Source organism: Calidris pugnax, unplaced genomic scaffold (genome assembly GCF_001431845.1).
Source record: "Calidris pugnax isolate Ruff unplaced genomic scaffold, ASM143184v1 scaffold38, whole genome shotgun sequence".
Taxonomy (NCBI): domain Eukaryota; kingdom Metazoa; phylum Chordata; class Aves; order Charadriiformes; family Scolopacidae; genus Calidris; species Calidris pugnax.
The window spans coordinates 3,883,832-3,911,683 of record NW_015090995.1 but is presented as its reverse complement, the minus strand read 5'-3'; the positions used below and the strand labels follow the sequence as shown (position 1 = coordinate 3,911,683).

Genomic DNA, 27,852 nt, shown 5'->3' with positions numbered 1-27,852 from the left:
TCAGTATAAATACAAATTTATTCTCTTTCCAAAGCAGAGATGGTGCGAAGCAGCGAGGACAGCAGCACCACGGTACATGGTTACCAGAGCATTAGCCAGCCTGCTCCCCTCCCTGCCCCATCCCAGCTCCCAAGCACCCAGCCTGGCCACCACTGCTCCCCACGCCTGGCACCAGGACCAGCAGCTCCTCCTGCTTTTTCCTTCCCTCCAGCTCCCCCCAGGCTGGGTGCTCCTGACCTCATCCCTCAGGCCAAAACCTCGATCCTCCCCACGGTCCCCCCCATCCTGCCACTGGGATAACTGGAGGTGGTAGTCCAGCTGGGTCTCGCAGGCTGGTGTGTGGTCCCTCACCGCTGTCTAACACAGCGTGTTACAGCCAGCATAACACCAGTGCCAGCACCACTGCTCTCCTGCCGCTCCTCCGGGTCTGAGAGTGGATGGCAAGGACAGCAATCTGCACCTCTGCGAGCAGACACTGCAGCACAAGGTCCCCAACACCCGGCTGTAGGGCTCACACTGTCTAATCCCCACTGTGGGCACTGCCTGGCACCTCTGCCAGCACGATGAAGCCAACCACATGTTGCCTTTGAGTGCTGCTTTGCCACCTCTGCCAGCACACCAAAGCCAACCACATGCTGCCTTGGTCCCAACCTCCTTGAACTGCTCACCACCACGTCCTGTCCCAGCCAGCAATGACAGCCCTGTCCCTGTCCCGCAGCAAGCCCTGTTTGGGGCAGGATGCCATACACCATCACGCAGTCCTACCTGCCCCCTGGGTTTGGGCATCTCCTCCCTCTGCAGCCCATGGCCCCAGAGCATCGGGGCCATCTCAGCCTCCGCTCTGGGGCACCCCACAGCACCTGACTCTACCTCTTTCTCGACATAACACAACATGAGACAGCCAGCCTGAGGGAGCCTTTGGGACCAGGAGCCACCACCACCATCGAGCTACCCCACCAGCTTACACAACAGCCTTGTCCACTGCCCAGAAGGACTCACCTTCTTCCAATCAGTGCCTCCAGTCCTTCAGCCCAGCTCAAACTGGGGGACAGCAGCAGGGCAGCAAGGAGGTGCCCTGCCAGTCCTACTGTTTCCAACGTCCTGGTGGCCCCAGGGCTGGAATTATGGCTGGAGAAACCCCTTCCTGCAGCACTGTGGGGATGGGCAGCTGCAGGAGCCAGGGATGGAGCTGGGTCTGGGCAGGACAGGGTGCTCTGTGCCACGGCAAAGGCACAGCTTCCCAGGAAACCAGGTGGGATGGAGTTACCTGCTGCCGGTCCAGCCCCTCTGCTGAGCTCCCCTGCTCCAAAGCAGCTCCAGCAACAGGGAAGGTGCTGGTCCCCGTAGGAGCAGAGGTTGGGGCCGGGCTGAAAGTGAAGGGCAGCTGCATTTACAGTATTAGAATTTAATGGAGTGAGTCCATGAGAGTATTTAAGTACAGAATATATATATATAATATATAGAAATATATGCAAATTAAATGATAAGGCTCTGTTATAAAGACCCTCTCAAGATAAGGCTACTAGCTGGGCTGAAGCTCTAACATGGACTCATCCCTACTCCATAAACCTCGCAGGCGCTCCCCACCAGACGGTACATGCCTGGCTGGCTGCAGAGCCCTGGGTGGCAGAGAGAGTTCAATCCATAAGGCTGGCAGCTGGATGCTGTTAGAAAGAGTTCTTTTTAAAAAAACTGGGTGGCTCCAGGAGTGTTTTGGTGGCCATAAAACCTGGAGGCTCCTGGGCACAACTGAAGAGGAGCGGGATGCTGAACTCTGCATCCCCCGAGGGCTGCGGTCAAAGGCAGCAGCCCAGGAGCCCCGTGCCGGGGGAGACAGGCAGCTTTCATGGCTTCAGTTCTTTCTTCTCAACCTTTCCACCCAGGCTTGGACAACTGTGGCTGAGCCAGCCTTCTAGGGAGCCCACAGTCCCACTCCTGCATGACCTATGTTCCCCTGAGATCTTCGGGAGCTGGCAAGCATCCTGCACGACCGGCTCGGAGGGAGTCTGTGCGAGGTCTGCCGCAGCACGGGGAGCATGGCAGGGAGAGGAGGGGGAGGAAAGCAGCCAGGTAGGTGGTTAGGAAAAGCCTCTGGCTCACAGGAGGTGTTAGATAAGGGAGGTCATACCTGAAAGAGAAATGGAAAGGGTCAGGAAAACAGGACCTGGAGCCAGCTGGTTAGAACAGGGCTGCTCAGGGACGGCAGAAAACGGGCAAGGGTCTGTGTGGGCAGAGAGGGGAGCTCTCCCCAGCCTTGTGTTAGTGCTGGCACCAAGCAGTATCTCCCCTGGACACACACATGGGCAGCCTGGGTGAGGGACTGACTCTGGAGCATGGAGGGACAGTAGAAAGACCAACACCAAAGCCCACTGTGTGAGGGGAGCACCATCCACACAGGCATCCCCCAGTCCCCGTCCCCACTGGGAAGAGCCGTCCATGAGCAGCCAGGAGAGCTTGCACCATTGCTTCCATCTTGCCAGGTAACTGGGGGCCTCGATGGGGACGAAGAGAGGAGGTGGGTGCTCAAGGTGATCGCTGCAAACTCCATGCTGGCAGGTCTGTCCATCTTCGCAGTGGGGACCCCCACAGAGTAGGGGGTCCCAAGCAGGGCGGGAGGGTGCTTTGCAGCTCATCTGGGAGGGGGATCTAGTTGGTCCGTACTCTTGGCAGCTCTGATCGCCTCTCCTCGCAGGTGTGAAACCTCCTCCTCATCCTCTCTGTGCCCAGACCACACACACCAGTCCCAGCTGTAGGTGCCGTGGGGGATCAGCGGCCACAGGGAAGCTGGGATCGGGGCAGGGCTCTGCGGGGAAAACCTCATCTGAGGGAGCAGTAAGAGGCCAGAGAGGGGGATTTCACTCGAGTACCTCGAGAGTTGGGGAAGGCGCTTCGCAGCTTCTCCATGATGTCTTCCAGGCACATGCTGACTTCCTGGGTTTTGGCTTCCACCTCGTCTGCAGTGGGGAAGAGAGCAGGGGGGGTGGTGAGCAGCATCCCCACAGGATGGCAGGGTGTGGGCAGTTGTCCCCAGTGTTGGACCAAGGGAGAGGGGCCAAGAGCTGAGCCCAGCCCCCCGTCCTCACCTGCAGCTTCTGTGTCCGGGGTGTTGTGCTCTTTCTCCTTTGCCTGGCTGCCTTCAGACTGATGCGGAGATGAAGCCAAGGAAGAGGCTGCTGAACCGTTGCCATCTGACTCTGCCGGAGGCTGGAGAGAGAAGAAAGCTTGTCATGACCATCTGTCGTTGTCCCCTCAGCCTTATGACCATCCCTTTCTGCCACTGCCCCAGCTCTGTTATGGCAAAGCCCACCCCAAGGATGAGCTTCCTTGGATCCTCGCTCCGAAAGTACCTGCAGCAGCAGTTCCCTCAGCCGGTGCAGCTGGGACTCCAGCTGCTTGTTGTGGTCCTCCAGGATCTGCATGCGGGTCTCCAGGCGGCTCTTGTGCTGCCGGAGGATTCGTGCTTCTGCCAGGAGCTCCTCATTACGTGGGTCTTGCACTGATTCAGGGGAGCCCGTAGCCAAGGTTGGAGACTCCACCGCTTCATCATGCTGCCATTTCAAACGTCTCAGCTCTCCCTGGAGGACCCTGCAAGATAGCCTCAGTCAGCATCATCATCCTAATTTCTGGAGACTACTGGAAACAGTTGGACACTGGGAAAGACCCATGACTTGGTGACAAAACACTCCTGGAGGCTTTGCCACATGGGAAGCTTGAGGACCAGCACACTCTTGGACTTTGTGGGTTGCAGGGTGACCTGCCTGCAGCTCTAAGTTCTCAGCTTCCTAAGAGGCTGAGAACAAGGGCAGGGAAAGCACCACCTCCTCCTGAGCCGATCTGCCCTGCCTAGAGGCTCACTGGTGTGGTCCAGAGCGGCACCACCACTGTTTGTGAGGGGCTCAGGAACAAGAGAAACAGCAGTGCCCTGGGCTCACTTCAACCAGTTTGGGGTTCAGGAAGGGAAAAGGTTGTGGGGACAGGGGGCAGGAATATTCTGGGAAACAGAGTCTTCTTCCTTCCTTGGAGAGCACACCCTCATTGAGTGTTCCCATGAAGATTTTAGTGCTCAGTCTGGACACTCCAGGCCATTCTGCTCCTCTGAGCTCTGCCAGGCTTCTCCAACCCTTTCCCCTGTGTCTATAAACCCCAGTTTCAGCGTTGCCCATGCCCCTACCTGTTTTCATCCTCTAAGTGGGCCAGGATTCTCTCCAGCTCTCCCTTGTCATCCATGTTGAGGCTCCCTGGAACCTGCTGGCTGCCCCCAGGCTCTCTGTCGGTGATGGGGCTGGAATGGCGCAGCAGGTACTGATCCTCGTCCCTGTTGCAGCAGGTGGAAAAACACCTTAGGAACATCAGACTCACAAGATTTATGTGCCCTTGGGGAAGGACAGCCTGGAGGGAGGTGGTTTCATATGGGAGCTCGTTCTGGCTGCTCCAGGTCTAGAGCTCAGAAGTGGCCTGGGTAGTGGAGGGTGCCCAAGTGCTTCAGACTCAAAGGAGCTGGGAAGGAAAGTATTTCTGTGCACTGGCTAAGCAGGGATGGAGCCACAGGAGCCCTCCCTCAGCAGGAGGTGAGGAGAAGGGAAAGGAGGCAGAACTCACAGGCTATCATCGGGGGACAGGCTGTCACTGAAGAAGGAACAGTTCTGGCTTTCCATCTCTGCAAGCCTGGAGGAAAGAGAAACAGGCTGAGATGTGGTCAGAGACACCCTGAACGTCTGCTCAACGCACCCTACTTAAGGCAGCCCCTGAAAGACCCCTCTCTGGCAGGGTCTCCCAGGTGGCCTGTGTCACTCTGCCCCTTTCTGCAGGCTCTGCAGGGTTTTATCTTTTCAGAAAACAAAAGATCCTGCTGCTCTGGGGTGACAGTCTCTGGAATCAAGGGCTGCTGCCACGCAGCCAGCTCAGCATAAGCAAAGGACAGGGGTGAAAACGTGCCAGGTCCACCCTAGGGCTTGAACTACAGGCTCCCTGTGCTCCTCAGGTCCCCATGGTGAGGGCAGAGGCGTTACCAGCCCCAGGGCAGCAGCAATGGGCACCTTGCAAGCAGCACCGGTGAGTGCACAGGCAGAGCAAAGCATTGAGGGGTCTGCCTGCTGAGAATCCAACCAGCAGTTCCAAACTGTGAAGAGCATGAGGCTGCTTCATCACCAAGACACCTGCTGTCAAAGACATGGTGCTCCCTGCCAATTTGTGTGGCATCAACCGTGTCCCCAGGAGGAGCAAAGTGGTACCAACAGGTTTGCCTGGCCCTGTGGCTGCCTCTTCCCTGCAGCCTGAGCCACCCCAGCCAGACTCTGCCTGCCAGGCAGGACGCTGGAGAGCATGGAGGAGCCTCTGGGCAGCAGGACCTCACCATGTGCCTGCCCCAAAACGCCCCCAACACCCATCAGAGCCATGCTCTGTGCCCTAGTGTGATGGCAGTGCCCGGTGGTGGTACCTGCTGGCAAAGTGCTCGATCCGGGAGTGGGTGTCAGCGTGTGGTAACATCGGGGAGGAGGCTGGTCTGGAAGAGACACACACTGGTCAGCAAGGCTTGGTGGTCCTCCCTCAAAGCTAGGACTTAGAGAGGCTGCCCTGGTCTCACCTGGGCTGAGAGGAGCCAGGGACAGGCTGGAGAGGGAGACTGAAATCTCTGCTCCTCCAAGAACTATTGGCCATAGCAGCCCCAGAGCAAGTGCTCCCTCCAGCCCTCCCATGGGAACCCTGTCTCACAGCTGAGATGCTGCTTCCATCCATGAAGCCCACATAGCAACCAGGCAGGGTGGAAAGGCACAGCCCAGGGGCCAGCCAACTCACGTCTCGGAGAAGTCAGCCTCGAGCACGGACTGGACGGGCAGGTAACCTCTCTGTGGGTGCTTGCTGAAGTACTGCTTGGACCTAAACTTGTTCTTCAGGGTTGTGGCAAAGTCCCTCATGTTCTCACTGGACGTGGTCTGCAGGCACAAACATTACCAAGGTGCTGCTTATTGAAAAGCAGGGGAGTGACAGGTCAGCATCTGCAGGAAAGAAGCCCCTTGGGGCTGGGCAGAAGAGGAGGAAGAAGCAGACACAGCTGAGGAAGCAAGGAGGGCACACGGCAGCTCTGCCAGCCTGTCAGGGGGCTTGGCACAAGCCAAGCCGGGCATCTGTGGATGCCATACATCCTGCTCACCACGAGCCCCAGAATAGCAGGGAACACAGGCAGCCTCCAGCATGTGGAGGGGAACGAAAATCTACAAGGGATCCGTTTCTGGGGCTGCACCAGCCTAAATATCACAAGGCTGCTGCCATTGAGGGGCACCTGCTCGGAGCCAAGACCTCCCAGCCCTGCCCCATACCGGGGTGTAGTACTCCATGATGGGGTAGTGCAGCTTGTTGCCCTTGCTGGCTCGCCCGGTGAGGAAGCACGTCTGGCAGATATCCACATTGAACTGCTTCAGGCTCCGATACCTGGAGAGAGCAGGAAGCCATAGGGAGTCAGCGAAAGTCAACAAAACCACATCATTTTGGAGCCCAAGGAGAGCTCAGCAGGGAACAGAGATGGTCTGTGCTGCTCTCACTGAGCCCACAGTGTTGATAAATTAAGTCCCCAGAAAAACATCCTGCTCCTTCCCCTCTGCTGGGACCTGATCTGACCTGCCTGAGACACTGCTGCTGCAGAGCTCTAAGTTCTCCCAACAGCACAGAACAAATTCCGCTCCCTCCCGCAGGACACCACGAGCTTCCCTTGGGGGCCAAGGTCCCATAGCACGACCCCTACCTGAAGCCCTTGATGGGGCACTGCCGGCAGACGGAGCACTTGGTCTGGTGTTTCACTTGCTCAGCCATGGTCACCCGGTGCAGCACGGCCAGCCACACCATGGACTGTGGCTCCAGGTTGGCCCACTCCAAGAACTGGGATGCCTCGATGGCGGGCTTCCCATTGCTCTGGGGAGGGGAGAGGAAAGGGTTGCTCATGAGCTGAGACCCAACGGTGATGAGGAGCAAGCTTCTCACCACCTCCGGGAGCACCTCCCCAACATGGCTACCGCGGTGGGGACAGCACAGACCACGGCACCCCTACTCACAAAGCGGAAGCAGCTGCGGATGCTGGGCTCCACGTTGCTGCCCCCAAACGCTGCCACCTCCCCCAGCTGGCGTGGGACCTGGATGGCCTCGTGGAGCAGGACACCGAGGTGCCGCTGGTCACACAGTCCCCCGGCGTTTGCCACTTGGCTGAAGAGATCTGTCAGCAGGAGAGATGCACAGCCCCCGTTAGAGACATTGCTGACACCACAACACACTGGGCAGGCATGTCAGGGCACGGGGCAACAGTGTGTGGGTCAGACCAGGGGCTCCACCTCCTGTCTCCATTTGGAGCTCAAATAAGAGGGAAAAACTGAGCTACGATTAAATAACCTTTACCAGTATCCTTCCAGCTCCCCGTCACAGAATGATATGGGGTTCGAAGGGACCTCTGGAGATCATCTAGTCCAACCCCCTGCCAAAGCAGGTCCACCCAGAGCAGGTTGCACAGGAACTTGTCCAGGTGGGGTTTGAATGTCTCCAGAGAAGGAGACTCCACCACCTCCCTGGGCAGCCTCTTCCAGGGCTCTGCCACCCTCAAAGTGAAGTTCCTCCTCATGTTCAGGTGGAACTTCTTATGTTCAAATTTGTGCCCATTTCCTCTTGTCCTGTCACTGGGCACCACTGAAAAAAGACCGGCCCCATCCTCTTGACACCCACCCTTTAAGTATTTGTATGCATTGATCAGATCCCCCTTCAGTCTTCTCTTCTCCAGACTAAAAAAACCCAAATCCTTCAGCCTTTCCTCATAAGAGAAGTGTTCTAGGCCCCTAAAATGATCAGGAGCTTGGAGTCTTCTTGAGACAGGGGTTAAAAAAGTCACTTCTTTAACAGCCACAGCTGGTCTGTCCTCTATGAATCTGCCACATCCCTTTATTCTTGCTGTTTCTTGTGCTGACCCCTCCGGAGAGCACCAGGGTTAAAAAGCAGTGAGGAAAGGGGCTTCCTTTAATTTGTCCAAAACCTCCTTCCCAGCCATGCACCCCCCCTTTTTTTTTTTCCTTCTGGGAAGCACGGGATAAACTTGTTGCCTGTTTGCCTGCTCTGCACTCTTCCTTCCAGTGCCACACAAGCCAGATCACCGCGGCACCACTCAGTCTGCAAAAATGCCTCCTAATTTAGGCGGCGTAGGCTCGGGGAGGGAGGGAAGGAGGGAGAGGTGGCAATGCAAGCAGATTAGTCACCGCAGGAGAACGGTTTCTGTGCTTTTTCCAGGCAAAGAAGGGCTACGCCAGGAGACAAAAGCACTCCTACTTTCCCCAGGTTGCTCCACACCAGCTCCTGGGGGAGGGCGATGGGTGGGGGGGGAACGGGCCCCCTTTTTTTTTTTTTCCTTCTGGGAAGCACGGGATAAACTTGTTGCCTGTTTGCCTGCTCTGCACTCTTCCTTCCAGTGCCACACAAGCCAGATCACCGCGGCACCACTCAGTCTGCAAAAATGCCTCCTAATTTAGGCGGCGTAGGCTCGGGGAGGGAGGGAAGGAGGGAGAGGTGGCAATGCAAGCAGATTAGTCACCGCAAGAGAACGGTTTCTGTGCTTTTTCCAGGCAAAGAAGGGCTACGCCAGGAGACAAAAGCACTCCTACTTTCCCCAGGTTGCTCCACACCAGCTCCTGGGGGAGGGCGATGGGTGGGGGGGGAACGGGACACTCACACTGAAACTTCTCCTTGACTTCTGTCCCACACAGACACGCGATGCCCGTCTTGAAGGAGAGAGCCCTCATCTTCCCGCTGCGGCCACTGCAAGGTGAGATATTGGAGAGGTTTGCAAACATTTTGGAGGTTTTTTAATCTGGGAGGGGGCAGGGAGGGGGGCATCAGGCAAGGCAAACCCATGCCAGGAAGCCCCTTTGCTCATGGCCAGGACCTTTCTGCAGTGCTGCCAGATGGAAGAGCACCAAGGAGGTTTCCTCCCAAGCATGGCAGCCCCCGGGGGACATGGAGGGACTGGTACCTGTCAAAGACGTTCAGCAGCCAGTTGAGGCTCATGTCCACGCAGAGGGGCACGTTCACCAGGATGCCCCTCTCCTCCTCCAGCCTCTCGTAGAGGGCAGTCAAGCAGTGGATGACCTCCACCACGTCCATTGCCCGGTCACTGGGCTGCAGGTCGTGCTCGTTGAAGATTTCCAAGGCAGTGGCCAGGGTCACCATGTCCACTGGGCAGAAAGCACAGGTAAGGGGGATCAGAGGCAGAGAGGAAAAAGGCAGAGATGAGAGCAAGAGGAAGGAGACACAGCCCTGCCCTGACCTGGGGCAGACTCAGGTGGTGGGGAAGATGCTGGCAGAATGGGCACAGCTCCCAGAATTGCTCTCCCACCCATAAACCCCTCCTAAAACACCCGCATCTCCACCTATAGTCAACTTGAGCCACCATTCTGTGTGACCTTCCTTCCCTGTTGCTGTGGCCAGCCATGGCCACGAAAATGCTACCCATGAAAGGTTCTGTGTGGAGCCACAAGTGCCCAGAGCTGGACTCTGCACATGCCAGGTCCCTGTGGGGCTGCCGTGGGGGGCACAAAGCCACCTAGACCCCACGAGCAGCTGCCCAGAGGTGGAGCAGTCCCATCTCCAGCTCTGACCAGCAGCGAGGATCCAGGCACAAACCTAAAACTGGGCTAGGACAGTGTGAGCAACCCTGGCTTCCCTTTTCCTCAGAAACCCCTTGGCAGTTTCAAGGAGCAGCTGCTTCTCAGAGAGCCACACATCATGTTGAACTCCTGTCGCATCCTATTCACCTGGCTATTAATCCTCGGTTTAACTGGAATTTTACCAACCATGCAGAAAGTCAGGTTTATTGGCTCCCTTCCTCCTCTTTAAGTAGTAGAGCCCTCTCTGCCCCTTCCAGAGAGGCTGGTTTCTGCTCTCGGTTACATCCACAGCTTCTCTGGGCTCCCTTGGAGCTCCGGAGTGAGCCCCTGCCTGATCCCACAGCTTTGTAGCTCTGAGCTGGATCACTTTGTTCTCAAATCCCTTTGACTAACACCTGCCCTCGAGGCATTTCCACCCGAAACCTGCAAAGAAAAGCTCTGACACAGACCCAGACCCCTCGCTGGTGGATTTGCTCAGCTTTCCAGCCACAAGCTCATCCTTCCTAGCGCTTCTTGCCTCAGCTACCTGTCCCCTGGTGGGCTCCTGCCTTTGATGTGCTGATAAAAGCTTGTGTTAGTTTAATGCCTTTATTGAGGGAAACCCAGCAGGAGGGAAAATACTTCCCTCGCACTCACATCGAAGGGCTTTTTGCACCCGCCGTAGTTTCATAGCCGTCCGATACGCTGAGAACTTGATGTTGTTCAAATCCGCTGCAATAACACAAGAAAAGAAGAATAAAATCTCAGCTCGACATCCTTATCTCCAGGGCAGGAAGCAGCAGTTGCCGTTCCCAGACACCAGCCCCACCAGCAGAAGCAGAGTGCAGGGGGGGATGAGAAAGAGGGACAGAGCCTGGCAGAGGGTCACACTCTGTTGCTTTGGGGGACCTCTGTGCCACAGAGGGGAGCAGGTGGGCTGGGGGGACCTCCCATCGCCCCCCACGCTGTGAAAAGGCAGATGGTACTCAGATGGTTCTGTGGCAGCCTCCTTACCCAGCGTCTGGTACAACTCCGTCATCTTCGGGTGATCCCAGCACGTCGTCTGGGCCTGGTGGCTGGAAGGAAAAGAGAAGGAAACCAAGAGTCAAGCTGGTAATTCAGCAGCTGCCACGAAAGATGGAAAAAGGGACCTTGCCGGCCCTGGGAGCAAGTCCCCCAGTGCCTGCAGATGCTGCTGCACCCCTGTGAGCACTGTCCCCAACCACAGCATCATGGAGGATGCCCATGGGAGGATGCTCCACCTGCTGCCAACCCCTCTTCCTTCCAGCCAGCGTCCCCCCTCATCTGGGACATCTCAACAAGCAAGGAAAGCCTGGCTTTTGGGGGCAACATGCTTTGCTGCAGGTCACAGCTCAGACCGGTCCACTCACTGCCCCCCAACTCCTAATTAGTCCCCAATTCCTCTTCTCACTGGGCCAGAGAAGGCCACAGGCTTCAGCTGGGAACACACTCACTTGATGTAGTACGGCACTTTGTTGGGGGAAATGGCTCGCTCCCAGGGGACCTGGACAGAGGCTGCAAGGAGAGAGACACAGATGTCAGACCATCACCAAACTCTCCTGTGGGTGTATGCTGTTCCTGCTGAGTGCCCAGCAGGACTGTGACAGCAGGTGGAGGCCTCTGAAGAGGTTGCCCTTAATGGTTTCAAGCTACAACAGGGTAGGTTTAAACTGAACATTAAGAAAGAGTTTTTCACAGAAAGAGTCAGACACTGGAATAGGCTGCCCAGGGAGGTGGTTAGTTGCCGTTCCCAGACACCAGCCCCACCAGCAGAAGCAGAGTGCAGGGGGGGATGAGAAAGAGGGACAGAGCCTGGCAGAGGGTCACACTCTGTTGCTTTGGGGGACCTCTGTGCCACAGAGGGGAGCAGGTGGGCTGGGGGGACCTCCCATCGCCCCCCACGCTGTGAAAAGGCAGATGGTACTCAGATGGTTCTGTGGCAGCCTCCTTACCCAGCGTCTGGTACAACTCCGTCATCTTCGGGTGATCCCAGCACGTCGTCTGGGCCTGGTGGCTGGAAGGAAAAGAGAAGGAAACCAAGAGTCAAGCTGGTAATTCAGCAGCTGCCACGAAAGATGGAAAAAGGGACCTTGCCGGCCCTGGGAGCAAGTCCCCCAGTGCCTGCAGATGCTGCTGCACCCCTGTGAGCACTGTCCCCAGCCACAGCATCATGGAGGATGCCCATGGGAGGATGCTCCACCTGCTGCCAACCCCTCTTCCTTCCAGCCAGCGTCCCCCCTCATCTGGGACATCTCAACAAGCAAGGAAAGCCTGGCTTTTGGGGGCAACATGCTTTGCTGCAGGTCACAGCTCAGACCGGTCCACTCACTGCCCCCCAACTCCTAATTAGTCCCCAATTCCTCTTCTCACTGGGCCAGAGAAGGCCACAGGCTTCAGCTGGGAACACACTCACTTGATGTAGTACGGCACTTTGTTGGGGGAAATGGCTCGCTCCCAGGGGACCTGGACAGAGGCTGCAAGGAGAGAGACACAGATGTCAGACCATCACCAAACTCTCCTGTGGGTGTATGCTGTTCCTGCTGAGTGCCCAGCAAGACTGTGACAGCAGGTGGAGGCCTCTGAAGAGGTTGCCCTTAATGGTTTCAAGCTACAACAGGGTAGGTTTAAACTGAACATTAAGAAAGAGTTTTTCACAGAAAGAGTCAGACACTGGAATAGGCTGCCCAGGGAGGTGGTTGATTCACCATCCTTGGATGTGTTTAAGAGTCATTTAGATGTGGTGTTGGGGGATATGGTATAGGGGAGAACTTGGTAGAGTAGGGTAGATTGTTGGACTCGATGATCCCAAGGGTCTTTTCTAACCTAAATGATTTTACAATTCTATTCTACAATGATTCCCAAGTCACCAAGAAGGGGTGTTGGAGACGGCAAGTGGATGCTGCCCTAAAGAGAGGCACAGGACTGGTGGTCATCTCTTGAGACAGCAGCTCTGAGTCTGGCTGAGCTCAGAGCTCGGGAAGAGACACTTCCTGATGCTTTTGACAATGCCCAAGGCAACACTGTGGTCCCCGGGGGGCAGGGCTCATAGCTGCTGGGATTGGGACACACACACAGAGCACTCCCTGCTACGGCCAGGCTTGGGCACCCACAGCATCAGCCATTCCCATTACTCACTCTCTCTGTGTCAGCTGCCACATCTCAGGAAGATGAGGACACATCCCATACCAGTTGCCTGCCACCCTATGTTTGTTATCTAGAGGATGAAAGCCTTTTTGAGACCCTCAGCTATTTTGCCTTGTCACAGGCAGCTTATCAATTTCGTCAACTGGAAAAAAGTCTCACTTCCTTTCAGATAGGAGGACATGGTCTGCAGAGAAACATAGACCAACAAACCCCACCAACATCTGGAGACCCTACAAGGCTTAGCATCTCTGAGGATGGACCTCAGACTCTGGAGAGCAACCTGCTGCCTATTCTTTGCAGGCCTGATAGCCATCAGCAGCTCAGCTCTGTGGGAACAACACCCCTCCGCCTCTCCACGTGAATAAAAACCTCCTTAACGTGTGCAATTTTGGCCTCCGAATGACTAACACGGGATACGGGGGACTGCCTTTTTCTGCCATCTGTTGTCTTGCCCACCCAGTCTCAGGTTGGCACAGTCCCAGTATCACCTGGGAGCTGCTGCTGCGAGTGTCACAGCTCTGCACTCTGAAGAGGAACCTCACCCTTGGTCCCACAGGATGAGGTAGCACAAAGCTAACTTTGGGAGATGCCTCCTGCTCTGGTTCCTGTGCACCAGGCACTGGCCTGAGCTCATTTCTAGCTGCATGTGGGGCTCTGGGCTCAGCAACAAGACCCTGTACCCCGTTCTCCTGTCTCACAGCCCATGCTAAGCCCCTCTGCAGAGGCAGCTTCGCACCAGGAAGCCAGGAGAACCTGCTCACTTACAGGAGAGGAAGTGTTGGGAGCCTGGTCCGAAGTCCCGGTGAGCATCTTGGAGCTGCTTCAGGCGTTCATTTATGGAGGCCTGGAGAACGGGACAGAAGAATTCAGCAACAGCCCATCAGGCATTTCAGGTTGAAGCCCCATTCAGGAAGGCTTGTGGATGGACTCAGACATGCCCCAGCATGCAGGTCCTCTTCCTTCCTTGGTATTTGCATTCCTCAGTCTGCTCAGCCCTCTGATATCCACAGACACCAAAGCAGCCACAGCTGGTACTGACCCCTCATCAGATCCTGATTCTCCTCGGACAACATCCTTTGCTCCTCCCATTACCTTTTCCTCCTCAAGACCTCCACAGATTTACCAGCCACTTTCCTCACATTGAACTGATGCTTTCCTCCTCCAGGAACACCAACTATACCACCCCTGCCACCCCTACCAAGCCTTACTTCATCATCCTTGAAGCTCAGCAGTGACAGCCCTTCCTCAGCATCCTCCCACCTGTGGTTTATTTGCAGTGCTTGGTCCTGACTCCTTCCCACCTGCAGCTGCTTCCAGCGCGTGTTGATCTGCTCCAGGGTACGGGAGTTCTCCATGGAGAGGTGGACATCTGAGATGGCAAGCTGGTGCGCAAGGTCATTGACCACTTTCACCCCGTCCTTCATGGGGGAGAGCTCCTCTTTGAACAGCTGGAGTCCCATGACCAGAGGAACAGTCACAGGACAGGGGAAGAAAGAAAAGAAGGTGGTGAGTGGTCAGGACGTGGACCTGGTTCCTCTACTACAAGCTATTGTGTGCTGGTGGCAGGCAAGACACTGCTGACTAACCCTCCCACAGGGTACCTTAGCCAGGGAAAAAAAAGCAACCTTCAAACAATCCAGTCAGGCTGAAGATTACTCAGATCTCCTGAGAAGTGGGACGTAGACAATGGCTCATCTCTGCTGAGCCACCATACCTGCGTAAGGTCTGTGCCATGACAAAGTACTCAGCACAGACAATTGCTTGGGACACCGCAGGTCAAATCCACCCTCAAAAAGCTAGGGGGCTGTCGGAGGGAGGACCTGGCCCCTGAGACCCCAGGTAAAGGGTTCCCAAGGCCACATTGGACTGAGCAGTCATGGAGGAGCAGCACTGCCCTCCTGGGAAGCAGCATCTCATCACCTCTGGGGCCAAGGCTGGAAACTCCTCAAAGCCAGAAGTACCTTGGTTGACTGGATGTGCTCTGGCAAGGAGTCAATGAAGAGGTCCCCAATGGGTTCCCAGGTCTCTCGCACGCTTTCAGCCTGGTCCAGTGCCGTGCTGAGCTCCTCCATGGCCCCTTTAATCTCCAGCAGCTGCTCCAGCGTCCGTTCGATGTGACGGTGCTGGTCCACGCACCGGGCCGTGAGCTTCTCCCACAGCTCACTGGCCACGTTGGCCTGCTTCCAGACAAAGCGGCTGATGTTCTGGATGCGGTGCCGGGGAGAGACATCTGTGAAGGCAAAATGGAGGGTAAAAATGAGAACCCAGCCCAGAGGAGAGTGGGCAAGAAATGGAGGGAGGGCAGGGAAAAGGGAGATTAAAAAAAAAAAAATCTAGGGAAAACTGGAAAGAGGGAGGGAAACCAAGTGACAATAGTGTCCAAAGGAGGAGCTGTGCTAAGGGAGAACAAGGAAGGGGGAGCTCCACGGACCTTTGCTTTCTGAAGTTGGTTCTTCTAATTCTTCAAACGGATGCTGGGAAAGGAAAGCCTGTGCTGACTCCAGGACAGAGTAAATGTATGGTCCCCGAGACTTCACTTCTTCCATGAAAGCCTGGAGAGCAGAGCCCAGAGGTGAGACAGCAGGCTGAGCTGGAGAATGCTGCCCCCTTGCCCAGGGCTGCAGTGATTTATTCACTCCAGGGCCCAAACCTCACTGGAGACACAGAGGGAAGTTAACAGAGAAATATTTTTGCGCTTTGGGGGTGGAATGACCACCAGCAAAAAAGTGTGTTGAGCCAGGGCTGGGCAAGAGGAAGTGCTTTGTTGGTGATGCTTTCACAGGCACAGCTTGGAGACGCTCCTCACTCATTCAAACAGACCTTCCAGCAGCTGTTCAGCAACAGGTCCAGCTGCTGGAGGAGCGAGGAGAGGAACAGCAGGATGGCCCAAAGCAGGACATCTGCCAGGGCAGACTTTGGAGGCAGGCTGCTTTAGGGTGTCCTCTCCTCCCCTCCCACTGCAGCCCCCACTGGTACTCTCTGTTGGATCGGCTCTTTGTGAGCCAGGGAAGTGGCTAGTTCCAGGGAGGATGAGGGATGGCAACAGTAAGCAATTGGGTTTTTTTGTTTTCCAGGTAAAAACAACTAAAGCCCAACAGCCACTGGCAGCGAGAAGGAAATGCTCCGATCAGGGAAGCTGGAAACTCTGATCTGACTGGGTTTATCCCAGTTTCAGATACGATGACGATATGCTACTGCAGGAATCATTCATGTCCCCACCACCAGGACAACTTTAGACCAGCCGCCCTCCTCAAGCCCCACTATCCCAAAGGCAGAGGCCAGCAAGAGGCAATTCCCTCTTGCAGAGGTAGGACATAAGGAGGAAACTAGGAGAGAAGTGGTGGAGCCCTCTACCAGCTGCAGCACCTAGAGATAACTTGAGGCTGTAAAGCAGATTTATTGTCTAAACCCAGATGGGCTCCGCCTGTTGAGTGCCATAGGTGTTTGCTACAGGATTGGGGCTCTGCCTTGCCATGGGGAGCAGAGATGGAGGTGGGCAAGGACTGGTGTGCTCGTAGGCTGTGGGCATGGGCAATGACAGGAGGCAGGGGTCCCAGGCAGGGCTGGGACCCCTGCCTGGGGTCCTCTTAGCAGCGAACGGTGGCACATACCGCGTGTGTCTCCTTTTCCTGCTGCACCAGGAGGACATCTCCCCGCAGGGGCAGCTGTGCCGAGAGCTCCTCATCCTTCTCCCCGAGCCAGTCTATGATCTCCTGGAGAGGCACCTGCAGCTTCCCACTGTGGTCAGAAAAGGCCTCCAGCCGAGCCCTGCCAGGAGAGGGTGGACAGCAGGACGGTGGTCAGACGGACAGGAGAGGAGCAGGTTCCCCCAGGAGGGGAGGCACAACACTGTGGCTGGGCTGGTGACCCCCAGGCAGCCACAGGACCCCACCAGTGACTGGTAGCACATCCCAGCATGGGCTGTGCATGGCCCTCAGCCAGCACAGGCATTGCACCACCAGGTTGGGTGAAGCATGGAGGTGGAAGGAGACCCTCAGGAGAGGGAAGTGTGAGGGTCTTCATCACCCCGGAGCAGAGGACAGGGTTGCTGTGCACTATCCTCTGGGTCGGGGCTGTGCTCTGGCTACCACGGGGTGCTTGGCTGGGCGTTTACATGACTGGGCAGCTTCCAGGAGCCTTGCATTAAGGCAGGAGACAATTAACACGCCCCAGTTAAGCTCTCTGTCATGCTGGCTGTGGAGCTGCAACCTCTGGCGATCTGGAAGGCATGTTCCCCCCCCACTCAATGCGCGGTGGAGAGGGCTCCCAGCGAAGGGACAAGCACAGAGGAGGTGGCAGCAAAGCCGTGGGGCAAAAAGGAGAGGAGCTGCAGAGACAGCAGCGGCAGAGGATGGAGAGAGCAGCAGAAAGCAAGCAGGAGGGAAGGAGGGGAGGGAGAGGAGGACGGGATGGGTGGAAATGGAGGGGTTGCTTGTCAACATAAGGAGAAAGACTTAAAGGTCTGTGGACAAAGTGGGGGAAACTGAGCCAAGGTCACCATGAATTCATGTGGCTCATCAAGCAAACACGTTCAAAAGCCTCCTGACAGGCACATGCAGCAGGCAAGGCTGGAAGGCCTGGCCAGCCCCGGAGCTTGCTCCAGGCAGGCACTCTTACCGAAGGCTGTGGGATTTCTTTTTGATCTCGTTCCAGCAAAGATTCATCTCCAGATGGGCCTGGGGCCCGGCAGCACCGCTCGGAGCCCGGGGGTTTACACACAAAGGTCCTGCACCATCCTGTGAGCCTTCAACCTGGGTAGAAACAGAACCAAGCTGCATCCAGAGATCACTGCCTGGTGCTTACAGCACTTGCCTGGGGACACCTACCCCCATCCATCCTGACCCTGCCTGGCTTTTCATCTCACAGGGGGGGCTGCCCTGTTCCCAGAGGGGTCTGTTAGCTCCAGGGAAGCTCATGGCCGTGCCTGGAGGAAGGATGCAGTGCCAGCTCCAGCAGCACAAAGAGCAAAGGTTGAAGGAAGAGCTCACTGCACGTCTCCTGTTCTGCAGGATCTCAGTGCTCCTCAGTCATCCAGCAATGAACTTATCTCACTGATAGGTATTAAATCAGAGCTGGCCTCTGTGTGTCACAGTCCCTGCAGAGCTGACAGCGATTTCTTCTACACCACGCAGGGCTGCTGTGCTTCGAGAAGAGGCAAGCACCGTGGGTCTTGATGTTCCTGGGGACCAAGGGAACCTGCCAAACTCCTTTACACCACCCGCAGTACTGGGAGCTGCCACCTGCTCCCCTATGGAAGCACAAGGATATTCCCTGCCTGCACAGCAGATCTGGGGTGCCGTTTCTCCTCCACAGATGCTGCTTCTCCTCCTCACCTCTCCAGAATCAGCAACGGTGGGAAGGATGCTCTGAGGGGCTGATGACAGCAAATCCTATCCCAGCCACACGAAGGAAGCACACTTAGAACCACGCCACCCAGCCTGAAAAAACAGGTGCTGATCCCTGGGCAGCAAATCCTCAGTGGATGGGGGAAGGAATCCTCTCCTCAGCCTTTAGCACCGTGTCATGCTCCTGCTCGTGGTGGCAGTGAAGACATCACCGCACTTGCTGGTGATGGCAACACACAGCAACAGGACTGAAAGCATCTTGCACAGGACTGAGTGAGCGAGAGGTATTTTCCTCTCTGAAAAGCAGAATTTGTTGTCCAAAACACACGGACACACTGCACTTCCATCAGTGAGACGCCGATGAGCTTTGTTGGGGAAACGGCAGCGTTTCGATCCCATGCTACTTTGATATTAGAGCTCATTTGTGATAATTATCCCCAGGTGATTAATCAACCGTAATTAACTGCATTAGCACTTTCTAAACAGCACATACAACAGGCACCTCTTTGCCAGAGAAGGGCAGCCACCTCTGGAGGAAAGCAGCAGCTCTTCTAAGGGGAATGTGCAGATACTGGTCACTTGTCCTGTCCAAGGGCTCCCAGAGGTGTCCAGGGGACAGATCCAGCCAAGCCAGGGAGAGCAACAGGCAGGAAAAAAACACCAGACGAGAAATTTTGCCACATGCCTAAACCTGTACCCCCTCCATGGCAGTTCTCAGAGAGAAATCAAATGATCACCGAGAGCGGTGCTAAGTTTGCTTCATCTAAAAACATCTAACACCAGGCTCTTCGCTGCCTCCCCACCCTGCCACTCCAGGACCATCAAGAAAACAGAGAAAACCATCACCCACAGAGTTCACAGGAATCTTGGGGCCATGAATAATGAACCACTCAAGCTAAAGCTACTGCTCAAGTGTAGAAAAATCAATACCCTGCATGTGCACATCCTCACGACGCTGAAGTAGGTTAGCCCCACAGCGCTGCCGAGGAACACTCCAGCCCTCCCCTCTATCCCAGGGGACACCAAAGGAAGGAATCAGCTCTACCTGGGTGCAAGTGCAACTGCAGCACAGCTCAGCACACAACACAGTCCCCCCAGCCTCCTTGAAAGAGTTAAAAGCCCACCAAACCTGCGACTCACAAACCAAGCCCAGCAGAGTGGCCAAGCGAGGGCCAAGTGTTGAACATCTACCCCCCTAGGACAAATCCCCACAAGCCAGCAGAGGGGAAAAATCAGTGCTTTCCCTCCGAGCATCCCCAAAGCATCCCTTCCCCAGAGCCTCAGCAGGCAGGGGCAGCCTGGATCCGCGTTCCCCCTCCACGGCGTTATTTTTCAGGCGCAGGACACTCTACCTGGCACATCTACCTGTGCTTAGCCATGGATCCACTGCTCAGCTTCTCCAGAGGAGTGGGCATCACCTCCCATCCCTCCGGGTGCCGCCAGGCAGCACCCGGTAGGGAGGCAGGCGAGCGCCCTGTGCTCAGCAGAGCGGGGCCGCCCCGAGCACTGACCCCCCAGGAATCTGGAGGGGGGCGGCAGTGCCTCGCAGCCGGCCTCAATCCCAGCTTTGTCCGGTGGCATTCCAGGCAGCCTCCAACCTGCCTTAACCCCTCTGGGAACATCGGGGGCTGCCCGCATAGCACGAAGTGGGCAGAGATCTTGCAGGGCACCCCGGTGAGGGAAAACCCCTTGTGGGAAGGTGGCCCTGGGAAGAGGGATTGCTCCAGACACTTGGGGATCCATCTCTGCAAGGGCATGGCAAAGGTGGTGGTGGGCTGGGATGGGGTCACCAGCAGAGACCTTGCCCTCAGATGTTGGGAGCACACGCTGGACAGACAGGGGTGTTTGCCAGGGAAGAGATTTCCCCAGGGAATGGTCTGGGCTACCCAGAAGTTGAGTAGTCAGCTCCCCAAGAAGCCAAAGATGTCCTCCTTGCCCCCCCAACATGCTCCAGGCCAGCTCTGGGTGCCAGCACAGATGTTCCTGCCTGCCTGGACTGGGTGCAAATAGTTTGTTTTTGCCAGAAGGCTCTGGTCTGTGCCCCCCACAGTCCTGCTGCCCGGCATTGTTTCCATGCTCTCTTCCACCTACAGGGAGGGAATGAAAAGCTCCCTGTATCTCTCCCTCTCTTCCCCTCCTTCTCTGCCTGCACATCTGACCACTGCTGTCTCTCCCTCCAGGACCAGCACAGCCAGTCTACTCTCCCCAACACCTCCCAGGGCTGGCAGATGCAGGTCCAGCTCCCAGACTGGAGGAGGGGGCTTCAGCAAAGCCAGGGGACAACTAAGGATGGGTTGCCTACAGCCTGCCAGAAGCTTCCAGGAAAAGCAAGGACAAGAGAGGAAGGCTGTTTCCCAGGTGGCAACACCTACACCTGTGAGAAGGAGGGCACCACAGGTCCTTTGAACGAAGCGGGCTGTCATCAACGCTGCAGGAGCCAGCAGCCAGCTGGTGCGTGGCACCCAACACACTGATGCCCACACAGCAGAAAGCCAGGCTCAGGCAGGGACCCAGGGATACCTGTGGTGGGTATGACCTGAGCTGAGGATGTTTGCGCCCTCCCCACGTGCCATCTTGCAGCTCAGCGGTGGTGGGTCTCACAGGGCATCCTGCCCCAGCTCCATTGCCCTCTTCCCAACAAAGCCCACAGGGATCTGACCCCTTTTTAGAGGCTTGGACTGCTCAAGGCAGCTAAGGAAGACATTTGCCTGCTCATCTTGTCCTATCCTGCTCACTTAATCTGCTGGGCTGCTCATTAACCACCCATGCACTGGCCCAGTAGCAGCTGCCTAAGAGCCACCCCAGGGCCAACAAGCTCTGACTCAGCTCCAAGCCTCGATCCTTGATGCTGGAGCCACTCCAGAGAAGGCTCTGCCTTCCTCCTGCAGACCCCAGCTCCCTGGGGCAGAATGGATCCAGGCTGATGGCAAGCCATGGCAGGGAGGAACCCCACAGCTCAGCCTTTGCTTTTCATGTTTGAAGCACGATGAAAAAAGGAAAAAGCAGAGCCAGGGACCTCACTCGCCCTGGGAACACCGCAGCCAGCACCCAAGGAAAACCTTGGCACCATCCATCAGTCTCTCGTCAGGCGAGAGGTACCACGAGGCCAACAGCTACAGGCAACAGAGGGGAAGCTCTAGCAGAGCTGGAGCAGCGCTTCCCCAGCCGTGCTGTCTGGGTGACCCAGGACAAGGTGCTAAACCAGGCTGTGACAGCTCGGTGCAGAGCTCGGGGAGCTTTGCAGACAGTTTCCAGCACATTTTTCCATTCTCCTCCACTCTGCTCTGCCATTTACCCAGGGGTGCTGGAGACCTTCCCCCCTCTCTGCCCACCTTTGGTGAGGAGCCCGGCCTGCCCGCGCAGACACCCCAGGGGAAGGAGGAGGGAGACCAGCAGTGTGAGCACCCACTCTCTGTTCCTCAAGATAACTAGACTAGAAAGAGGTCAGACTCCTCCTCTGCCTTGCAGCATTCGCCAGGGGCTTATTTCCAAGCTCTTCTCTGCAACCAGGAAGGTTAGAAACCTACTTTTTCAGCAAAAGCTGATGCTCTTCCAGTTTTCCTGGAAAAAAAAGTAAACCCAACCAAATACACGAGAGCTGTTAATGGTGGCCTCTCGCTCTTTATTTTGAAGGAAGCTTGAAATCCAGCTCTGCAGGTTGCCTCTCTTGCTCTACTTTGGGAAACACTTTGCAGCCAAAACGCTCGAGGAGAGCTAACGCTCTCATTAAGTGCAAGCCGATGGGGGGCTGGAGCTAACAGCTTTCCCTGCCACCAGGAACAGAGGTCCCAGTTTCCTCCACAGACATGTGCAACCACTGCAAAAAGCTGCCCTGAGAAAGAAAGGCTCCCAAGACCCAGCTCTTACCTGAGGCAGCGGGTGGGCAGTGTTGCTGTGCGGAGCCTGGTCTGTGAGGTGCCACTCAGGACATCGTGGGAGGACATAGGGCCATTCCTGCATCACCAGGGGCTGCATCAGAACCAATGTTCATGGGGATGGAGACAACTCTGGGCACGAGCACCTGAAAAGCAGCGTGAGAGTCCCTGGGTCAAGTTGCACCCCGTCACGGAGCCATCCCCCTGCCCGGCTGCCCTCGCGAAGGCTGAAGACTTAAAGGATGCATTTTTAAAAACATATATTTGTACTAATGCTGTAATCTTTTCTCATCTAAATGTCCAGCTGGGTTTTGCATCTAGTTATACAACTTGCTGTAACAATCTCCTGTGTTAGCGAGTTCCTTGTTGCATTTTTAACAAGGGTTGGTTTTCTTGAACTACAGGAGATGCCCAGGATTTAAAAGAAGAGGGGGGAGAGGATCTTCTGGTTAGACATAATAGGCATGTCCCCACAACAGACAATATTTTCAAACACATTATTTTTTCCTTTTATGTTCAGAAGGGCAAATGCCTAGAGCCTCAGTACCCCGGTATCGCATCTCACACTATCAGCAGCCTTTTAATGAATTTTTACTCCTATAAAATACCCTTTTTTATTCTGGTTTTAAAACTGTATGACCCATAAAGCCAGTTAGCAGTGTCCCCTTGTCTATTCTACAGATTTGGAAGGCAATCTCTGGTCATGATGCTGCTTTTTTTTTTTGTTGTTAGGCTCTGATTAAGACAAATGATTTATCTCACTATTGGTGTCACCTCGGCTTTACAGACAGCCATGAGAAGATAAAGCCCAGATGTGTAAACCATGTCCTTTGGGTACCCATGCATAAGATGTGGTGGGTCTCCATGTTTTCTTTGCCTTTGCTCAACCAGTTTTGCTTCAGCTCCACCACAAAACTTATTGTTCTCTGCAAGCTCCCGGCCGCGGGAGACAGCGCTGGGGTGCACCGGTGATGCCCCCCATCTCCTTCAGCATCACTTCTCCATCCCAGGACACAGCACCATGGCAGGTTGCCACCAGCACACATGCTGCCCAGTGTATTTCTGCCATTTCCCATTTTTCTGATAGAAACCCAGATCCAGTCTCTCCCAAACACCAAGGGAATTCACTCTGCGGCTGACCTGCACGGCTAAAGGTAAACCCAGGGATTAGGACCCGCCGCAGAAGCTAGAATTCAACATCAGATGTTGAATTTCCGCCTCTCTGCCAGCAAATGCAGCATATAGGTCAAGAGGTCTCTCGATCACAAGGCTTATGCTTTGAATTGCTAATTTCCTCCAAAATGTTCTTTCCGGCCTGAAACTTTCCACTTCAGATCTTGGCCTATAAGGAAAAAAAATTACGGCAACGTTTTGAGGCAAGGCAGCTCAGCCTTCATCCCAGGAGGGGAATGGAAATACAAACACATTCCCTGCTGCTGGAAATGTTAATGACTTTGTTGTTGTTTAACTTACTGTTCAAGAGAAGTAATAACATTTTAGCTCAGCATGCCCAGTGTCCTTTAAGGGGAAAGGTGGGAGGCTTGTGGATATTTCAAAGTTCAGCTCCCATGTAGACGCTGACAAAGGGAGCATTCCCAAGCTGGCAGACAGCAGGACTCCCTCCACTGCCCAACAGCACATCCTGTTCCAGCAAAAATCATTTTCTGCACGTGTAAGTAAATAGTTTGAGCCTGAGACCGAGGGCCGGCAGACCTAATTCCCAAGACCCTGCTAGGTCAAGGTTTGGTGAGAAAGAAGGAAGAGAAGTCTTTCTCCCACGAGGACCAAACAACACAGCTCCCTCTTCGAGCACGGGCACTGAGTCTCCATCTCTTTATAAACCAGGAATAGATACCCAAACACACTCCTTTTAAAAAATCATCCCAACAGTCTACTGGTTCTCACTTGCTCCTGTGTGGAAGGAAAGGGGGAAAGGACTATCAGCAACCTTATAGAATCATAGAATGGAATCATAGAATGGTTCGAGTTGGAAGGGACCTTGAAGATCATTGAGTTCCAACCCCCCTGCCATGGGCAGAGACATCTCCCACTACAGCAAGTTGCTCAAAGCCCCATCCAACCTGATCTTGAAGACCTCCAGGGATGGGGCATGAGTGGACCTTCCACGTGAGACGACATTTACAAACCCATCATCCAAGGGCTAAAAAACCCAGATGGCAAAGCTGCAGCTGGGCTTCACACTGCACTTCCACCTAAGCACCAGGTCCCCTTCATTAATTAGAATGAAGGGTCCTTCAATTAAGCAGCTGTCCTTAAGAAGTAACATAAAATCTGGTAGCGAGGAAGTGGCACAGAAGATGCCTCCTTCACTGAGGGTGGGTGAAGTGGGGCACTCTCGCATCTAACAAGCTGCATTCTTAAATGACCACTTAGGCTTTGAGCTCATAACCAAAATGTTGTTTTAATTCAATGGATAAACAGGTGCCACAGGTCCTAATAAAGCAGCAGCAGCATCTCTTCTGCTGGCCCACTCGCTCTCCATTTTCCCAAGCAAAAGAACACGCACACAAACACAAAAACTCCAGCTGAAAGATTTAACCATTTAGTCTCGCTCCAGAAAACTGGGACGACGACGTCCCCCAGCTAACCAGGTGAGCATGGGGGCATGCCCACAGCATGGCCACGCACAACTGACTGCTTCTCTCCCTGCTTAAAAATAACTTCTGGCAATTTATTTAGGAAGATGGAAATCTATATTTCTCTCACACGCCGTTTCAGACTCCCAGCTGGGTTTTAAGCTGCTCTCTCCAAAACTCGCTTTGCCTGGGAATTCTTCCCATCTCTTCTTCTCCCCCTCCTTCAATTAGGCAAGTACTACAAATAAATACTCGAGCACCCTGAGGACACAGCTGTAAATACATGGCCCCGCTGTGCTGGACACGGAGAAGCTGCTGATAGACCTGACACACAAAAGGAGCGGTGGAAGCAGCCAACACCCTCCAACCTCCCAAAAAGGGACAGCGAGGGGGCAATAACTTACCTAATGACCGAAAGAAGGTTGCATAAAAAGCAGCCAAGCATAAAAACTGAACCCGGTTCCTCCCAGATTTGGTCGTGTCCCATAGCCCTGAAACCAGCCCATTTAAACCCACTAAAAAAATCTTGAGTCTTGTCTTTGTTTTTCTCCTCTAAGCACCTGAGCTTTCCCTTCCCTGCTGGTCGAGGCAGGAAAGGAGAGTTGCTGCTTTGTGAGAGACACACCACCCATTTGGCACACCATAGAACCCATCAGGGACAGGGGGAAGAGCATACCCAACACACAGCGATAGCCAAGGCAGTGCTGCCCCAAATTCGGGCTTCCTTGAACGCTTTGCTTCTCCTTCTCAGTGTCAAACTAACATCTGTGTCTCTGCACTGAACATTGTGCCTTGCCCCCAACCAGCTTGTCTTTATTACAAACCCCCAGTCAAAGCATGGGGTTCTCTGGCCTCCTGAGCCTGCACGTTTTATAAGCAGGCTGTGTGCCACATGAAGTCACATTTCTTTTCCTTTCTTGAGATGTATCAGAGCGACCTTATTCTTAAGGGAAACAGCAAAGGAAAACGGAATGGAGCTATTTCGGCTCAGTTTTGAAAAGCTCAGTTTCATCTTTATACACCTGTGAAAATGAGGGTCTTTTGAAGACTGAATTCTTCCTGGTCAGCGCGTCTTGTTTCCATGAGACTTACAATTCCCTCTTTTATGCTTTTATCATAAGCATCCAGCCTAAAGTGGGGGCCTTGAATATATTTCTCAGAATTGTATTAGAATCAAAAATTCACCATGCGTTGCCAGAACTCAGGGCTTTTGTTTGAACCCATTAATTTAATCCCTTCCCTGTCTCACTTTGTTTAGTTTTGAAAAGAGTCACTCCAACCAGAGCAAGCCCATTCACGCTTCCAGCCCTGGCCAATTTTAGCAGGAGGGATTGATCTGTCTCAGGTGTTAACCCAGAGAGAGAGATATTCCTCATCTTAATTTCTTCAGTTAACAAAGAGAACCTCAACACAGCATCGCATCCCAGCACCTCCTCCAACACCTTCCCACCCCAGCACTCCAGGCACCCACCTTCCCAGTTTGAAATTGCGTGTCTGTGGTCTGGTCCCCTTTCTGGAGTGCCATCACAGCAGAGCCCTGCCCGACCCCTTCTCACAGCAGCAGAGAAAGCGGGTTCCAGCCTGGGGAACTGGCAGGGCAGGATGTGAGATGGCACCGGAGCCGCGGCCGGCACATGGGCTTACACACGGCTGCCAGAAAATCAGAAACCCTCCCGGCACGACCGAGCCTTGGAGCTGGGACTTCACACCCTGCCTTGCTGTAGGGTACTACGGTCAGGACATAAAGGCCATTAAAGAGAATAATCAAGCAAGAACTGCCACTTCTCCGGAGAGAGCGGTGAGCAGTAGAGAGAGAGAAGGTGCGAAGGACCTCGGATTAGGGCACAGGTAAAACGCAGACTGACAGAGATTTAACTACAAGTATTTTTCAAGGCTAAAAAAAACAAAATCCAAACAAACATGGGTTTCTCCCACAGGCAGCAGGGTTCTTAGAAGTGTGGGAGTAAGTGCTCCACACCCCTGTCACTGCACACGGGCAATCTCAGCATTGAGACCCTCATGAATAGGATGCTCTACGCTTGCGATGCTGTACCGGAGGGAAGACTGAAAGGAAGAGGCTGGACCAGGGAAAGGTAATAATCTGTTGTGCAAAGGGACACTAAATCATGGTGAATCGCTGGCTGAGGCTGCCCTGTCTGGCATGGAGAGGGAGGCAGAGTGCTGAGCCCTGGGGGGCAGGAAAGGTCCCGCATCTTCTGCAGCCGGTCAGGGCTGCCCACAGCAAAGGGAAGGTCAGCGGCGGCAATATAAGGCCTTGAGCGAGGAGGAGGAGGAGGAAGAATGAGTGAAAGGGATTGGGGAGAAGCTGGGGGAGGGGAGGGCAGACACAAAGAAGCAGGGCTGGACCGGGCACGGTAGTGAATGGAAAGGGCTGAGCTGGGACTGGAGTCTGATCCCAGCTTACAACTCGAGAAATATTTGGGTCCCTGCCTTGCCCTGCTGCCTAATCCTCCCAGGAGGATGCTAGAAGGCCACCATGCACCCTGCCCGGAGCAGTCCTTTAGCTCAGGCAAAAACACCACCAGGGTAAATAAGCCTCCAGTGTGCAAAGAATCAAAGCTGGTGAAGCCGGGATGCTGGCTACTATTGTTTGCCCTGGGAATCCACATCACTTACGGGTCCCCAGCCTCTCCCCAGTGGAAACAATCTTGGCCACCTTTCTTGCTCCCACTGTGTCCCCCCCTGACACCCTTTCCTTTTCTTCTCCGCGAGTTTCCTCACCCACACGTACACGGAGAGTGTTTCTGTGAAGGGCTACACACATGCACACACGCCCAAGGAGCTCATTTCCGAGGTTAACGATCCGCTGATATTTTCCCCCCCTTTTTTTTTTTTTTTTTTTCCAGCCTAGCTAGAGCATCCGAGCGGGAAAGGGATTTTGTCATGGCCTACCTTCCGAGTCCAGCGGGTCCGAGGCGCTGGGGAGGCAGCAGGGACGGGGGCTGCCTCTGTGAATCAGCAAAGGAGTCCCTGTGACAGGGATGCATGCTGAGGCTGAGCGCTGCTGTCGGCAGGCTCCCTGCCTCTCCTCCTCCACCGCCCCGCGCTGCTGTGTTGCTATGCAATCACATCACCAGGAGGAACAGCATCTTCCCCGAGCCTGCCCAAGAGATACCCTTGACTCTCGGCAAACGGGCAGGAGGGACCAAGGACAAGCCCACCAAGCACCCAACCCTTCGGCGGTCTCCTCAGCCAGCGATCGATCCGGAGGAGGGGAGGGAAGAAGAGTGGAGGCAAA

The 27,852-nt window shown here is 54.9% G+C and overlaps 1 protein-coding gene across 3 annotated transcripts; it reads right to left on the bottom strand.

The window, feature by feature from the left end:
* Positions 1–28: 28 nt before the first annotated feature.
* Positions 29–27,852, bottom strand: DRP2 (dystrophin related protein 2). Of its 3 annotated transcripts, XM_014955360.1 has the most exons (24): positions 27,507–27,851; positions 21,989–22,142; positions 17,394–17,527; positions 16,388–16,544; positions 15,208–15,328; positions 14,738–15,006; positions 14,078–14,224; positions 13,542–13,620; positions 12,046–12,106; positions 11,585–11,646; positions 10,269–10,343; positions 8,999–9,200; positions 8,699–8,784; positions 7,047–7,204; positions 6,740–6,906; positions 6,318–6,429; positions 5,797–5,933; positions 5,438–5,503; positions 4,600–4,665; positions 4,172–4,315; positions 3,348–3,585; positions 3,084–3,204; positions 2,868–2,954; positions 29–2,128 (listed from the first exon to the last, which is right to left on the bottom strand). In XM_014955360.1, exons 2-24 carry the CDS (start codon positions 22,094–22,096, stop codon positions 2,109–2,111), a joined length of 2,817 nt encoding a protein of 938 aa, XP_014810846.1. In that variant the 5' UTR covers positions 22,097–22,142; positions 27,507–27,851; the 3' UTR covers positions 29–2,108. The 3 variants fall into 3 exon arrangements, with proteins under 3 accessions (XP_014810846.1, XP_014810844.1, XP_014810845.1); XM_014955358.1 differs by having other exon boundaries at positions 29–2,954; positions 27,507–27,852; XM_014955359.1 differs by lacking the exon at positions 11,585–11,646 and adding an exon at positions 10,626–10,687 and having other exon boundaries at positions 29–2,954; positions 27,507–27,852.